Source organism: Cherax quadricarinatus, chromosome 42 (genome assembly GCF_038502225.1).
Source record: "Cherax quadricarinatus isolate ZL_2023a chromosome 42, ASM3850222v1, whole genome shotgun sequence".
NCBI classification, from domain to species: domain Eukaryota; kingdom Metazoa; phylum Arthropoda; class Malacostraca; order Decapoda; family Parastacidae; genus Cherax; species Cherax quadricarinatus.
The window spans coordinates 9,640,002-9,657,170 of NC_091333.1; the positions used below are offsets into that span (position 1 = coordinate 9,640,002).

Genomic DNA, 17,169 nt, shown 5'->3' on the forward strand with positions numbered 1-17,169 from the left:
AATTCACACCCTTCAACCCTGTTGATAATTCACATCCTTCAACCCTGTTGATAATTCACATCCTTCAACCCTGTTGATAATTCACACCCTTCAACCCTGTTGATAATTCACATCCTTCAACCCTGTTGATAATTCACATCCTTCAACCCTGTTGATAATTCACACCCTTCAATCCTGTTGATAATTCACACCCTTCAACCCTGTTGATAATTCACACCCTTCGACCCTGTTGATAATTTACACCCTTCAACCCTGTTGATAATTCACACCCTTCAACCCTGTTGATAATTCACACCCTTCAACCCTGTTGATAATTCACTCCCTTCAACCCTGTTGATAATTCACACCCTTCAACCCTGTTGATAATTTACACCCTTCAACCCTGTTGATAATTCACATCCTTCAACCCTGTTGATAATTCACACCCTTCAACCCTGTTGATAATTCACTCCCTTCAACCCTGTTGATAATTCACACCCTTCAACCCTGTTGATAATTCACATCCTTCAACCCTGTTGATAATTCACATCCTTCAACCCTGTTGATAATTCACACCCTTCAACCCTGTTGATAATTCACACCCTTCAACCCTGTTGATAATTCACTCCCTTCAACCCTGTTGATAATTCACACCCTTCAACCCTGTTGATAATTTACACCCTTCAACCCTGTTGATAATTCACATCCTTCAACCCTGTTGATAATTCACACCCTTCAACCCTGTTGATAATTCACTCCCTTCAACCCTGTTGATAATTCACACCCTTCAACCCTGTTGATAATTCACATCCTTCAAACCTGTTGATAATTCACATCCTTCAACCCTGTTGATAATTCACACCCTTCAACCCTGTTGATAATTCATATTTTGCTCAGAAATCAAAATGGAAATTCCGACAACGGTATCCTTACCACTACTGTTTAGCGCGTCTTACCTGTCATATATATTTTTCTTTTTTTAGAATTAGCTAAAGACTTGGGGGGATGTAATAACAATGTAAATTAAGTATAATGCTAAAGGGGGTCTTTGTATGAGTGGGTCATTTGTGGGTCACTTTACCAGTGGCCTCTCAGAGTGATTCTCAGAGTGACTCTCAGAGTGACTCTCAGAGTGACTCTCAGAGTGACTCTCAGAGTGACTCTCAGAGTGACTCTCAGAGTGACTCTCAGAGTGACTCTCAGAGTGACTCTCAGAGGGAGTAAAAAATAGCGAATCAAAAAAGATTTTCAATATGTATAACTTAATAAAAAAATTAAAATAAGATTAACTCTGTGTATGTCTTCACGGTGTATGTCTTCACGGTGTATGTCATCACGGTGTATGTCATCACGGTGTAGGTCATCACGGTGTATGTCATCACGGTGTATGTCATCACGGTGTATGTCATCACGGTGTATGTCATCACGGTGTATGTCATCACGGTATATGTCTTCACGGTGTATGTCATCACGGTGTATGTCATCACGGTATATGTCTTCACGGTGTATGTCTTCACGGTGTATGTCATCACGGTGTATGTCATCACGGTGTAGGTCATCACGGTGTATGTCTTCACGGTGTATGTCATCACGGTGTATGTCATCACGGTGTAGGTCATCACGGTGTATGTCTTCACGGTGTATGTCATCACGGTGTATGTCTTCACGGTGTATGTCTTCACGTTGTATGTCTTCACGGTGTATGTCATCACGGTGTATGTCATCACGGTGTATGTCATCACGGTGTATGTCTTCACGGTGTATGTCATCACGGTGTATGTCATCACGGTGTATGTCATCACGGTGTATGTCTTCACGGTGTATGTCTTCACGGTGTATGTCATCACGGTGTATGTCATCACGGTGTATGTCATCACGGTGTATGTCATCAGGGTGTATGTCATCAGGGTGTATGTCATCACGGTGTATGTCTTCACGGTGTATGTCATCACGGTGTATGTCATCACGGTGTATGTCATCACGGTGTATGTCATCACGGTGTATGTCATCACGGTGTAGGTCATCACGGTGTATGTCTTCACGGTGTATGTCATCACGGTGTATGTCTTCACGGTGTATGTCTTCACGTTGTATGTCTTCACGGTGTATGTCATCACGGTGTATGTCATCACGGTGTATGTCATCACGGTGTATGTCTTCACGGTGTATGTCATCACGGTGTATGTCATCACGGTGTATGTCATCACGGTGTATGTCTTCACGGTGTATGTCTTCACGGTGTATGTCATCACGGTGTATGTCATCACGGTGTATGTCATCACGGTGTATGTCATCAGGGTGTATGTCTTCACGGTGTATGTCATCACGGTGTATGTCATCACGGTGTATGTCTTCACGGTGTATGTCATCACGGTGTATGTCATCACGGTGTATGTCATCACGGTGTATGTCATCACGGTGTATGTCATCACGGTATATGTCTTCACGGTGTATGTCTTCACGGTGTATGTCATCACGGTGTATGTCATCACGGTGTATGTCATCACGGTGTATGTCATCACGGTGTATGTCATCACGGTGTATGTCATCACGGTGTATGTCATCACGGTGTATGTCTTCACGGTGTATGTCATCACGGTGTATGTCATCACAGTGTATGTCATCACGGTGTATGTCATCACGGTGTATGTCATCACGGTGTATGTCATCACGGTGTATGTCATCACGGTGTATGTCATCACCGTGTATGTCATCACGGTGTATGTCATCACGGTGTATGTCATCACGGTGTATGTCTTCACGGTGTATGTCATCACGGTGTATATCTTCACGGTGTATGTCTTTACGGTGTATGTCTTCACGGTGTATGTCATCACGGTGTATGTCATCACGGTGTATGTCTTTACGGTGTATGTCTTCACGGTATATGTCTTCACGGTGTATGTCTTCACGGTGTATGTCTTAACGGTGCATGTCATAACGGTGTATGTCTTCACGATGTATGTCTTTGCGGTGTATGTCTTCACGGTGTATGTCTTCACGGTGTGTGTCTTTGCAGTGTATGTCATCACGGTGTATGTCTTCTCGGTGTATGTCTTTACAGTGTATGTCTTCACGGTGTATGTCTTTACAGTGTATGTCATCACGGTGTATGTCTACACGGTGTATGTCTTCACGGTGTATGTCTTCACGGTGTATGTCTTTACAGTGTATGTCTTCACGGTGTATGTCTTTACAGTGTATGTCTTCACGGTGTATGCCTTTACAGTGTATGTCTTCACGGTGTATGTCTTTACGGTGTATGTCTTCACTGTGTATGTCATCACGGTGTATGTCTTCACGATGTATGTCTTTACGGTGTATGTCTTCACGGTGCATGTCTTCACAGTGTATGTCTTCACGGTGTATGTCATCACGGTGTATGTCATTATAGTGTATGTCTTCACAGTGTATGTCTTCACGGTGCATGTCATCACGGTGTATGTCTTCACGGTGTATGTCTTCACGGTGTATGTCTTCACGGTGTATGTCTTCACGGTGTATGTCTTTACAGTGTATGTCATCACGGTGTATGTCTTCACGGTGTATGTCTTTGCGGTGTATGTCTTCACGGTGTATGTCTTCACGGTGTATGTCTTTACAGTGTATGTCATCACGGTGCATGTCTTCACGGTGTATGTCTTTACAGTGTATGTCATCACGGTGTATGTCTACACGGTGTATGTCTTCACGGTGCATGTCTTTACAGTGTATGTCTTCACGGTGTATGTCTTTACAGTGCATGTCTTCACTGTGTATGTCTTTACAGTGTATGTCATCACGGTGTATGTCTTCACGGTGTATGTCTTTACGGTGTACGTCTTCACGGTGTATGTCATAACGGTGTATGTCTTCACGGATTATGTCTTTACAGTGTATGTCTTCACGGTGTATATCATCACGGTGTATGTCTTTACGGTGTATGTTTTTACGGTGCATGTCTTTACGGTGTATGTCATCACGGTGTATGTCTTCACGGTGTATGTCTTTACGGCGTATGTCTTCACGGTGTATGTCATCACGGTGTATGTCTTTACGGTGTATGTCTTCACGGTGTATGTCATCACGGTGTATGTCATCACGGGGTATGTCTTCACGGTGTATGTCATTATAGTGTATGTCATCACGGTGTATGTCATTATAGTGTATATCTTCACGGTGTATGTCATCACGGTGTGTCTTCACGGTGTATGTCTTCACGGTGTATGTCTTCACGGTGTATATCTTTACAGTGTATGTCTTCACGGTGTATGTCTTTACAGTGTATGTCTTCACGGTGTATGTCTTCACGTTGTATGTCTTTACGGTGTATGTCTTCAAGATGTATGTCATAACGATGTATGTCTTCACGGATTATGTCTTTACGGTGTATGTCATCACGGTGTATGTCTTCACTGTGTATGTCATCACGGTGTATGTCTTCAAGGTGTATGTCTTTACAGTGTATGTCTTCACTGTGTATGTCTTTACAGTGTATGTCTTCACGGTGTATGTCTTTACAGTGTATGTCTTCACGGTGTATGCCTTTACGGTGTATGTCTTCACGGTGTATGTCATCACGGTGTATGTCTTCACGGTGTATGTCTTTACGGTGTATGTCTTCACGGTGCATATCTTCACGGTGTATGTCTTCACGGTGTATGTCATCACGGTGTATGTCATTATAGTGTATGTCTTCACGGTGTATGTCTTTACGGTGTATGTCTTCACGGTGCATGTCTTTACGGTGTATGTCTTCACGGTGCATGTCTTCACGGTGTATGTCATCACGGTGTATGTCATTATAGTGTATGTCTTCACGGATTATGTCTTTACAGTGTATGTCTTCACGGTGTATGTCTTTACGGTGTATGTCTTTACGGTGTATGTCTTTATGGTGTATGTCTTTACGGTGTATGTCATCACGGTGTATGTCTTCACGGTGTATGTCTTTACGCCGTATGTCTTCACGGAGTATGTCATCACGGTGTATGTTTTTACGGTGTGTGTCTTCACGGTGTATGTCATCACGGTGTATGTCTTCACGGTGTATGTCATAACGGTGTATGTCTTCACGGATTATGTCTTTACAGTGTATGTCTTCACGGTGTATGTCTTTACGGTGTATGTCTTTACGGTGTATGTCTTTATGGTGTATGTCTTTACGGTGTATGTCATCACGGTGTATGTCATCACGGTGTATGTCTTCACGGTGTATGTCATTATAGTGTATGTCTTCACGGTGTATGTCTTCACGGTGTATGTCATTATAGTGTATGTCTTCACGGTGTATGTCTTCACGGTGTATGTCATCACGGTGTATGTCTTTACGCTGTTTGTCTTCACGGTGTATGTCATCAGGGTGTATGTCTTTACGCTGTTTGTCTTCATGGTGTATGTCATCACGGTGTGTCTTCACGGTGTATGTCTTCACGATGTATGTCTTCACGGTGTATGTCTTTACAGTGTATGTCTTCACGGTGTATGTCTTTACAGTGTATGTCTTCACGGTGTATGCCTTCACGGTGTATGTCTTTACGGTGTATGTCTTCACTGTGTATGTCATCACGGTGTATGTCTTCACGGTGTATGTCTTTACAGTGTATGTCTTCACTGTGTATGTCTTTACAGTGTATGCCTTCACGGTGTATGTCTTTACGGTGTATGTCTTCACGGTGTATGTCATCACGGTGTATGTCTTTACGGTGTATGTCTTTACGGTGTATGTCTTCACGGTGCATGTCTTCACGGTGTATGTCTTCACGGTGTATGTCATCACGGTGTATGTCATTATAGTGTATGTCTTCACAGTGTATGCCTTCACGGTGCATGTCATCACGGTGTATGTCTTCACGGTGTATGTCTTCACGGTGTATGTCTTCACGGTGTATGTCTTCACGGTGTATGTCTTCACGGTGTATGTCATCACGGTGTATGTCTTCACGGTGTATGTCATCAAGGTGTATGTCTTCACGGTGTATGTCATTATAGTGTATGTCTTTACGGTGTATGTCTTTACAGTGTATGTCTTCGCGGTGTATGCCTTCACGATGTATGTCATCACTGTGTATGTTTTCACAGTGTATGTCATCACGGTGTATGCCTTCACGGTGTATGTCATCACGGTGTATGTCTTCACGGTGTATGTCATCACGGTGTATGTCTTCACAGCGTATGTCATCACGGTGTATGTCTTCACGGTGTATGTCATCACGGTGTATGTTATCATAGTGTATGTCATCACTGTGTATGTCATCACGGTGTATGTCATCATAGTGTATGTCATCACGGTGTATGTTATCACGGTGTATGTCATCACGGTGTATGCCATTATAGTGTATATCTTCACAGTGTATGTCTTCACGGTGTATGTCTTCATGGTGTATGTCTTCACGGTGTATGTTATCACGGTGTATATCTTCACGGTGTATGTCATCACGGTGTATGTCTTCACGGTGTATGTCATCACAGTGTATGTCATCATAGTGTATGTCATCACGGTGTATGTTATCACGGTGTATGTCATCATAGTGTATGTCATCACGGTGTATGTTATCACGGTGTATGTCTTCACGGTGTATGTCATCACGGTGTATGTCTTCACAGTGTAAGTCATCATAGTGTATGTCTTCACGGTGTATGTTATCACGGTGTATGTCTTCATGGTGTATGTCATCACGGTGTATGTCATCACAGTGTATGTCATCATAGTGTATGTCATCATGGTGTATGTCTTCACAGTGTATGTCATCATAGTGTATGTCATCACGGTGTATGTTATCACGGTGTATGTCTTCACGGTGTATGTCATCACGGTGTATGTCATCACAGTGTATGTCATCATAGTGTATGTCATCACGGTGTATGTCTTCACAGTGTAAGTCATCATAGTGTATGTCTTCACGGTGTATGTCTTCACGGTGTATGTCTTCACGGTGTATGTCTTCACGGTGTATGTCTTCACGGTGTATGTCATCACGGTGTATGTCTTCACGGTGTATGTCTTCACGGTGTATGTCTTCACGGTGTATGTCTTCACGGTGTATGTCATCACGGTGTATGTCATCACGGTGTATGTCTTCACAGTGTAAGTCATCATAGTGTATGTCTTCACGGTGTATGTCTTCACGGTGTATGTCTTCACGGTGTATGTCTTCACGGTGTATGTCATCACGGTGTATGTCTTCACGGTGTATGTCTTCACGGTGTATGTCATCACGGTGTATGTCTTCACGGTGTATGTCTTCACGGTGTATGTCTTCACGGTGTATGTCTTCACGGTGTATGTCATCACGGTGTATGTCATCACGGTGTATGTCTTCACGGTGTATGTCATCACGGTGTATGTCATCACGGTGTATGTCTTCACAGTGTAAGTCATCATAGTGTATGTCTTCACTGTGTATGTCTTCACGGTGTATGTCTTCACGGTGTATGTCTTCACGGTGTATGTCATCACGGTGTATGTCTTCACGGTGTATGTCTTCACGGTGTATGTCATCACGGTGTATGTCTTCACGGTGTATGTCATCACGGTGTATGTCTTCACGGTGTATGTCATCACGGTGTATGTCATCACAGTGTATGTCATCATAGTGTATGTCATCATGGTGTATGTCTTCACAGTGTATGTCATCATAGTGTATGTCTTCACAGTGTATGTGTTCACGGTGTATGTCTTCACGGTGTATGTCTTCACGGTGTATGTCATCACGGTGTATATCTTCTCATCATAAATGTTTGGACCCAGGTGTTTCATCATATTGAGCAAGGATTATGAAGCAAGAAGGGAGGGAGAGAGGGATGGATGGAGGGTAGGAGGGCAAAGGAGGAGGGATGGATGGCTGGAGGATGGGAGGCGAGAGAGGGAGAGACGATGGTAAATAAAAGAAGTGAAGAAGGATGGTCACACACGTCACTTGGCCCTAGCACTCGGGGGAGGCACTGCCACGCTCTCAGTGTAGGCACCTCCAGGCACTCAGAGGAGCCCTACCCGGCAGTCAGGAAACACTACCAGGCACTCAAAATAGGCACTACTAGTTCAAGGATCTCCCAACAGTGCCACACAAACACAAAATGCTTCTCAGGTCTGTGTCCTAAAACGTATGTTAACTAACATTTTCCAGCGAATGTTCGTGTGATGGTATTATTTTCTAAAGATCAATACAGAATGAATAAGTCACGATACACTGGAACAATTCGCAACTAACCCACATAGTGGAAATGGACGCTAGAAGAGGTTTCGGTACGTCTGATGTTCATTTTCAGTGTGTGGGTTGCTTGTCAATCAGTGTACGAGTTGTACTCAATGAATTGTACTCACTGAATTGTGTTTGCTAGGGCCTATTCTCAGATTTTTAGCCTCACCTTCTAACAACCAACCTACTTGTCATTTCCCTGTACATTTGCATCTGTCATATCAACTCATTCTAATTTTTCACGCAATTTTCTTAACTGTCAATAATTTCAATTTCGGTTGCCTGTTAGAAATTTTAAATTTCTTTTAATCTCATAATTTTTTTCTATACGTACACTGAAATCTCACTTGGACAAAGACACAAGCGTATAGATTAATTCTTAGGAAAAAGGACACAAAATGCAAACACTACGATACTTTATTGCAAGCATTTCGGTGCTGGGACCTTGGACTGAAGTGTCTCTATTTTGTACCTTTCTCCAACTACTTGTCAGCATTACGTATTTTTTTACCTGAATAATTCTTCATTGGGCAGTGTTTTATCCTAAGTAAAGATTCTCAAACAATACAAAGGATAACACTTAAGTAGTATAGATGGTACGGTGGTGGAAGTATGGATGTGATCCGTGTGATAGCAGTAGGCAGAGATATCATCTGATAGAGAATTCATTGAGGTAAAAAAATATGTGGTATGTGAAAGGTGGGTGAGGCTTCTGGATCGTTAATGAGGTAACTGTCCTTCAATGGAACACTTGTGAAACATTTGCACAGGCGTTTCATTCATCTTCTTGAAAGTTTTCCAAGATCTGTTCGTATAAACTGATAAGTGCTTAGGATTTCCTGTTCTGAAGGCACCTTGATTTTTTTTCAAGAGTATCCTGCGTGCTGATGAACCACTGCTGCTAGGCATTTCCTTCCGATTTTGTCCTGTTTGATAAATTTGGTGTCCTTCTATGACATAAGGTATGAATGATTATCTCAGTGGATGACACAAACAGTATTTATGTTGTGGGGTCTTTTAGCGAGTTGTTCTCGTAACCTGGTGTTGATGCTACATAATGTTTCTCATATGTATTTTTTGTCGGCTCCTGCAAAGGGAATTCCACTGGTGTGTTGTGTTTTCCGAGTCCTGTTCTGGTTATGCCTCGAATGGCTTTGGATGCACGTGCCTGTGTGACTGTGACTATCTCAGAGTCGACGTCGACTGTTTTGAGTAAGAAAGATGTGACGTCTTCACTTTTTCCTTAAGTGTGGAAATTACTTTCCGGGTCCCGGTGTCTGGAAAAAGTGCGAAGGGGATTTTAATGTGGAGGTTTCATGAATAATAGCACATTCGTCCTATAGAACATAAGACCATGAGAATGAAGGAGCACTGCAGTCATTCTACCAGTCCATGCTAGGAAGTTCCTTCTTTGGTCCAATTCTTCTGGCTCATATATTACTCTAACTTATTTTTAAAAGTATTCAGGGCTTTGGCTTCAATGACTCTACTTGCTAAATTTGTTGGAGCTATTCACAGTTCTAGTGCCCAACCTATACTTTCCTATATTCTTTCCAAATCCGAATTTGCCGAAATAAAAGGCTTCAGATTCTATGGGCTCTCAGGAAGAAGCAATGCTTTTTTTTTTTTTTTGCCCTGAGTGAACGTTGTCTAACTGGACGCTTTTGTACATATCTGTCGACGATATACCCTGCAAAAAATAGACATTTCGTATTTATTATTGAGTAAAAAAATGAAATTAATAGTTCTTCATTGCCCAAAATTCATTTTATTGAAACAAGGAAAGAGAGAGAGAGAGAGAGAGAGAGAGAGAGAGAGAGAGAGAGAGAGAGAGAGAGAGAGAGAGAGAGAGAGAGAGAGAGAGAGAGAGAGAGAGAGAGAGAGTATTTGCAAGCACACTACACTTTTTTGTATAAGGAGCACTTGGGAATCTATCTGGTGTCTTCCCAGACGAGTCACCACCAACTTTACCACAAGTTCAAGAGTGTCATAAACCCTTAAACCCATATTTATTCTCATGAAAAACTAGAATCACATTCTAAGCTGTGTTCACGTTTTATATCAGAATGACTCCTGATGCGTACGTGTGCTTCACAGGTTGTTACTTGCAGCGACAGTGCTGGTGGCTGTGACCGCCTTCCCTACCATAGGCAGAGAGAATTCACCAAGCCACAAAAGCAAGGAATTCGCATTCCTGGATATGCAGGTAAGCTTTTTCCATGAGTTCCACCGAGAGAACTCAATATAACACCAATTTCAAACATTTTAGACCTAGTTCACTGAGATTAATCTCACTCATAAAATAATATGAAAACAACAAAGCAATATTGTTTGAAGATTACTACTACTACTATTACTGCTGATACTCTTATTAGTAGCAGCAGTAGTAGTAGTAGTAGTAGTTATAGTAGTAATATCTTTAAACAATATTGCTTTGTTACTATCATCAAGTACACAACACACACTGTAGAACAACCAGTTTCCATAGTCTATACAGAATAAACCATACCACGGGCGGGGTTGGAACCCGCGATCAGAGTCATGAAACTCCAGACCGACGCTTTAGGCTAACGCGTCGGTCAAGAGTTTTATGACTCTCTGATCGCGGGTTCTAACCCCGCCCGTGGTATGGTTTGTTTGCAATCGTGTCATTACGATTTCGTGAGTCTATACAGAATCTTCACATATATACGTCAAAATTAAGGTAAAATAAGTCCCCCAGGCCCCTTGTTTTCAAGGATAATCAAGGAATCCAAGACGGATCTTAGTGAGAAATTATCTAGTCTGTTCAATATATCACTCATTAAAAGCTTATAAAGAACTCAGTAATTATGAAAATTCCCATCTCACTAAGGATGAGAAATCAAATGATACAGTTATTTTAAATAAAGTAACTGATTACCTTGCTAAGATGAATCTTATCAATAATAAACTGCAAAGAATCCACTTGAACAGGTTAATAGTCAGTTCAGTAAACAGTTCAATGAGCTGTAGAAAGGCCATGATGAGCTGGTTAAATAACTATCAGCTAGGTCAACTTCATAGCTTTATCTGTATGGATTGATTAAGGTACACAAACTAAGGAACTCTGTTCGGCCAGTCATAAGTTTGGCTGGATCTATTGCATTTAATTTTTTTCTAAATGTTTAGTCACACTCCTCTCCCCATTCGTAGGAAATGTTTCTGATGCTCATATTTTGAATAACGATGACGTCACAGAGAGACTCCAGAATTTAAATATGCTGCATAATTTCACACTGTTTACAAAAGTTCCTGTCTCTGATCTGCAAACATTAATGGATGATGTTTTGGACAACTTCATAACGTCATTCCCTAAGAATATTATCAAACTAATAAAACTATGTTCTCTGGATTGTAAATTCGTCATTGAAGAAATAATATTATTCTCAAAAACATGGTATGGCAATGGGAAACCCACTCTTCCCTGTGTTAAATAACCTATGCATCTAGTTCAGTGAGACCAGTTTGCTTGAAGATATTCTTCTCAGTAAAGCCAATTGCTTTAGGAGTGTCGATGTTTGCTTTGCCTGCGGTTGAAAGATCAAAGTTTGGATGATTTTCTACCAAGACTAGATTCCCTGGCCCCCTCCACTAACTTCACAGTTGAACTAGGAGTATATAATAAGCTCACAGTTTTTACTTGTTTTAGTGCACCGAGTGGATAAGGGTCTAAAATTTCAGTACACAGGAAATCCATCAATGTCCCTTCATATATTCACTATTACGCTAATCATGAATTAAGAATCAAGAAGTGTTTGTCTCGGTGTTCTTGAGCGCCTTGCATATCTGCAGCCCAGAGCTGGTGGATGAAGAAATAGGTAAGGCTTTTAATATTGCCACAAAAATAGGATAACCCCAAAAATAGGATAACCCCAAAAATAGGATAACCTAGGGATCTACCTTCTAAGAAAAATGTACTTGTGCTACCCTGCAGTAAGAACGTGATTGGTCTTCCTGATAAGTTGACACCGTTTATGTTAATATGGTTTTTGAGAATATATGTGTGTGTTTGTGTTAGTCAGTTAGTTATCAGTTGCCAAAGGCACTTGTCAGAAGACACTTGGCCTGTAAAATTTCTTGTACTGTGTGGTGTGTGTGTGTGTGTGTGTACTCACCTAGTTGTACTCACCTAGTTGAGGTTGCAGGGGTCGAGTCTAAGCTCCTGGCCCCGCCTCTTCACTGGTCGCTACTAGGTCACTCTCCCTGAACCATGAGCTTTATCGTACCTCTGCTTAAAGCTATGTATGGATCCTGACTCCACTACATCGCTTCCCAAACTATTCCACTTCCTGACTACTCTGTGGCTGAAGAAATACTTCCTAACATCCCTTTGATTCATCTGTGTCTTCAACTTCCAACTGTGTCCCCTTGTTACTGTGTCCAGTCTCTGGAACATCCTGTCTTTGTCCACCTTGTCAATTCCTCTCAGTATTTTGTAAGTCGTTATCATGTCCCCCCTATCTCTCCTGTCCTCCAGTGTCGTCAGGTTGATTTCCCTTAACCTCTCCTCATAGGACATACCTTTTAGCTCTGGGACTAGTCTTGTTGCAAACCTTTGCACTTTCTCTAGTTTCTTTACATGCTTGGCTAGGTGTGGGTTCCAAACTGGTGCCGCATACTCCAATATGTGTGTGTGTGTGTGTGTGTGTGTGTGTGTGTGTGTGTGTGTGTGTGTGTGTGTGTGTGTGTGTGTACTCACCTATTTGTACTCACCTATTTGTGGTTGCAGGGGTCGAGTCTTAGCTCCTGGCCCGCCTCTTCACCGGTTGCTACTGGGCCCTCTCTCTCCCCGCTCCATGAGCTTTATCAAACCTCGTCTTAAAACTGTGTATGGTTCCTGCCTCCACTACGTCATTTTCTAGGCTATTCCACTGCCTTACAACTCTATGACTGAAGAAATACTTCCTAATATCTCTCTGACTCATTTGTGTCTTCAACTTCCAATTGTGGCCTCTTGTTTCTGTGTACCCTCCCTGGAACATCCTGTCTTTGTCCACCTTGTGTATTTCACGCAGTATTTTATATGTCGTTATCATGTCTCCCCTGACCCTCCTGTCCTCCAGTGTCGTCAGGCCGATTTCCCTTAATCTTTCTTCATAGGACATTCCCCTTAGCTCTGGAACTAACCTTGTCGCAAACCTTTGTACTTTCTCTAGTTTCTTGACGTGCTTTATCAAGTGCGGGTTCCAAACAGGTGCTGCATACTCCAGTATGGGCCTGACATACACGGTGTACAGTGTCTTGAATGATTCCTTACTAAGGTATCGGAATGCTGTTCTCAGGTTTGCCAGGCGCCCATATGCTGCAGCAGTTATCTGATTGACGTGTGCTTCTGGAGACATGCTCGGTGTTATACTCACCCCAAGATCTTTCTCCTTGAGTGAGGTTTGCAGTCTTTGGCCACCTAGCCTATACTCTGTCTGTGGTCTTCTGTGCCCTTCCCCTATCTTCATGACTTTGCATTTGGCAGGATTAAATTCGAGAAGCCATTTGCTGGACCAGGTGTCCAGTCTGTCCAGGTATCTTTGAAGTCCTGCCTGGTCCTCATCAGATTTAATTCTCCTCATTAACTTCACATCATCTGCAAAAAGGGACACTTCTGAGTCTAACCCTTCCATCATGTCGTTCACATATACCAAAAATAGCACTGGTCGTAGGACCGACCCCCGTGGGACCCCGCTCGTCACAGGTGACCACTGTGATACATCATTACGTACCATGACTCGTTGTTGCCTCCCTGTCAGGTATTCTCTGATCCATTACAGTGCCTTTCCTGTTATATGCGCCTGATGCTCTAGCTTCTGCACTAATCTCTTGTGAGTAACTGTGTCAAAGGCCTTCTTGCAGTCCAAGAAGATGCAATCAACCCACCCCTCTCTCTCGTGTCTTACTTCTGTTATTTTATCATAAAACTCCAGAAGGTTTGTGACACAGGATTTGCCTTCCATGAATCCGTGCTGGTTGGCATTTATACTCTTGTTCCGTTCCTGGTGCTCCACCACTCTCCTCCTGATAATCTTCTCCATAACTTTGCATACTATACACGTCAATGACACAAGTCTATAGTTTAGTGCCTCTTTTCTGTCTCCTTTTTTAAAAATGGGAACTACACTTGCCGTCTTCCATACCTCAGGTAGTTGCCCAGTTTCCAGGGACGTGTTGAAGATTGTGGTAAGTGGCACGCACAACATATGTGTGTGTGTGTGTGTATGTGTGTGTGTTTGTGTGTGTGTGTGTGTGCTCCAGTGCCAGTGCTTTTATTTAATACATGGATCTCTCCATCAGGTCGGAGAGAAGGGTGATGGGGCATCCCATCCACACGTCTTGTGGGAGCGAGACGCTAAGTACCACGAGTGGTACCCTGGTGCCCAAACCAGCCTGGCTGGCGAGTGGGAGCCAGAATCCCCAGTAAGTCTGGGTGTCGCAAAACGCGACGCCGATTCGGAAGAAGATGATAAGAAAGACAAGAGTGATGGCGAGAAAGAGGACAAAGAAGACTCCGAAGACAAAGACGAGGAGAAAGACAGCAAAAAAGAAAAGGAAGACAAGAAAAAGGGTGACAAAGAGAAAGAAGAAGAAGAAGAAGAAGAAGATAAAGACAAAAAGTCTGACAGAAAAAGGAGCACAACAGAGTTAGTGAGTGCAAAGAAGACAGTGAGTAAAGGGAGTGGACGAGCAGTTAGATCGCCCAGTGAAGACGAAGACGAGGAGAAAGACAAGAAAAAAGAAGAAAAGAAAGACGAGAATAAAGACGACAAGGAGAAAGATGAAGAGGAAGAGGAGGACAAGAAGTCTGATAAAAAGAGAAGCACAACAACGCTGGTGAGAGGAGACAAAGCGGTGAACAAAGGAAGCGGACGAGCTGTCAGGTCACCCAGCGAAGAAAAGGGTGAACAAACCACGGAAAAGCCAACAGAATCGAAGGAAGAAGAAGAAGAAGAAGAAGGAACCTCTGAGGAGAAGCCATCAAAGAAAGAGAAAAAGGGAAAGTCTCTGGATAAAGACGAGGAAAAGAGTGAGGAGGCCGATAGAGAGGCCAGGTCACCGGGCAAAGGCGAGGAAAAGGCAGAACCGGAGGAAGGGGAGGAGGAGAGCAGCGCGGAGAAAAAGGAATCAGAGGAGGGAGACGAAGAAAGCGACACAGAGAAAAAGGCAAAGAAAGTATCTAGGGCGACAAGCAAAGACGATGCAGAGAAGGAAGAAGACAGCGCAAAGAGCAAAGATGAAGATGAAGATAGCGATAAAAAGGGCGAAGAAGAAAAAGAAGAAAAAGAAGAGGATGAGAAGAAGTCCAAGAAAAATAAGTAAATCAAGTAGGTAGGTAGAGAGAGAGAGAGAGAGAGAGAGAGAGAGAGAGAGAGAGAGAGAGAGAGAGAGAGAGAGAGAGAGAGAGAGAGAGAGAGAGAGAGAGAGAGAGAGAGAGAGAGCAAGAGAGAGAGAGAAGCCAACACAAGTGACACAGAAAATGTTTCCAGCCGTAAGTCGACCATCTTCTTTCCCCTCAACTCTTGACCAATTAATAAATTTCCTTTCATAACAATGATATAAAAAAATAATGAAAAAAAGGAAGAATGTAAGTAAACATTAGGGTATAACAATTTTTCTTATTGTTAAAGAACAAACAGGGCACAATAATACCGTGACTACCGGTACTTGAGCTCTGACTGTGGTATGTGCTCGTATGTGGGTATTTCACTAACTATCGTGATCATGGCTGTTAATTATATGTGTGAGTGTAAAGCTGGTGATCTGTGTACTTGATTATGGCTGGTGATCTGTGTACTTGTGCAAGGATGGTGATCTGTGCACTTGTGTAAGCCTGGTGATCTGTGCACCTGTGTAAGCCTGGTGATCCGTGCACTTGTGTATGGCTGGTGATCTGTACACTTGTGTATGGCTGGTGATCTGTATATGAGTGCAATGTCGGTGATTCCTTGTGTTCTCTATTTAAACAAAGTGAACAAAAGCTGGGAATATTAACTTAAAACACACACAATCAAAACGAAAAAAACAGAAACTAGTTTAAAGTTCACACATCAACTTGTTTCCCAGGTCGACATATAGCTATAAATTTAAGGCATCTTTATATCTCCCTTTACATTTCATTTACTTGTACGACACATTCCTGTTATTCTGTATTATATTAACACAAAACAGATTTAAATAATCGGGAATGTCTAAATGAATCAATCAGAATGCATGCATCATCAGAATTCAGTTGGCACCATTTCCTCAATCTTATTTAGACCGTCACAATATATGGTACTACTGGAGTGTTCAACCTTCTGGTAGACTACACTCCTAGAATTACTTAATGCTTGACTGTAGTTTATATATGCTAAATCTCTTAGGTTGTATATTTCGGAATGGGAAGTCTGTTAATGTATATTTGCATGGAAGAAATCACAATAAAACGCGTGATTGAAAATATAAAAAAAATACCACATTGAAAACAGGAAATGAAACGTGAGAGCTCAGGTTTTATTTTCTACTTTCACTGTGGTATTTTTTTTTTCGTTTATTTACATATTACGGTTTGCAAACCCGTAAATACAGCAAGATAGTACAGTTGCAAATCTGCTCATGTCAACAGATTACAACTGGAAATGTCTGTGTTCTGAAATATATTTAGACTAAATCTTGAATTATAATTATTATATACTTCAGCCTTTTATTCAATCGCAAACCTACATTTCTAGCCATTTTTCCAGTCGCCATTGTGATCAGATTAACAGTACTGTGATCTCTGGGTTGCCTCTATTTTTCCAGTCGCCATTGTGATCACATTAACAGTACTGTGATCTCTGGGTTGCCTCTAACGACACAGACTTTGCGGGACTCATAGACTAATACGGAATCATTAATGCAAGGTTGAAAAGAAATTTAAATTCAAAATGGTTTATACAGAAAAGTTTGGGAAGAACTAATGTAAAAAAGGTAAACGAGCTGACGAATAGATGACAACGTAAAAACGTTTCGCTCTTAATGAGTG

The 17,169-nt window shown here is 42.1% G+C and overlaps 1 protein-coding gene across 1 annotated transcript; it reads left to right on the forward strand.

Moving 5' to 3' along the window:
• The first annotated feature begins 7,858 nt into the window (after window positions 1-7,858).
• Window positions 7,859-15,620, forward strand: LOC138853866 (cylicin-2-like). The gene is made up of 3 exons (XM_070093268.1): window positions 7,859-8,045; window positions 10,254-10,362; window positions 14,463-15,620. Exons 1-3 carry the CDS (start codon window positions 8,035-8,037, stop codon window positions 15,483-15,485), a joined length of 1,143 nt encoding a protein of 380 aa, XP_069949369.1. The 5' UTR covers window positions 7,859-8,034; the 3' UTR covers window positions 15,486-15,620.
• The last annotated feature ends 1,549 nt before the right edge of the window (window positions 15,621-17,169 follow it).

Coding starts and splice junctions, on each gene's coding strand:
- LOC138853866 (XM_070093268.1), top strand. Junction 10,363..14,462: donor TCGCATTCCTGGATATGCAG/GTAAGCTTTTTC, acceptor TCTCTCCATCAG/GTCGGAGAGAAGGGTGATGG.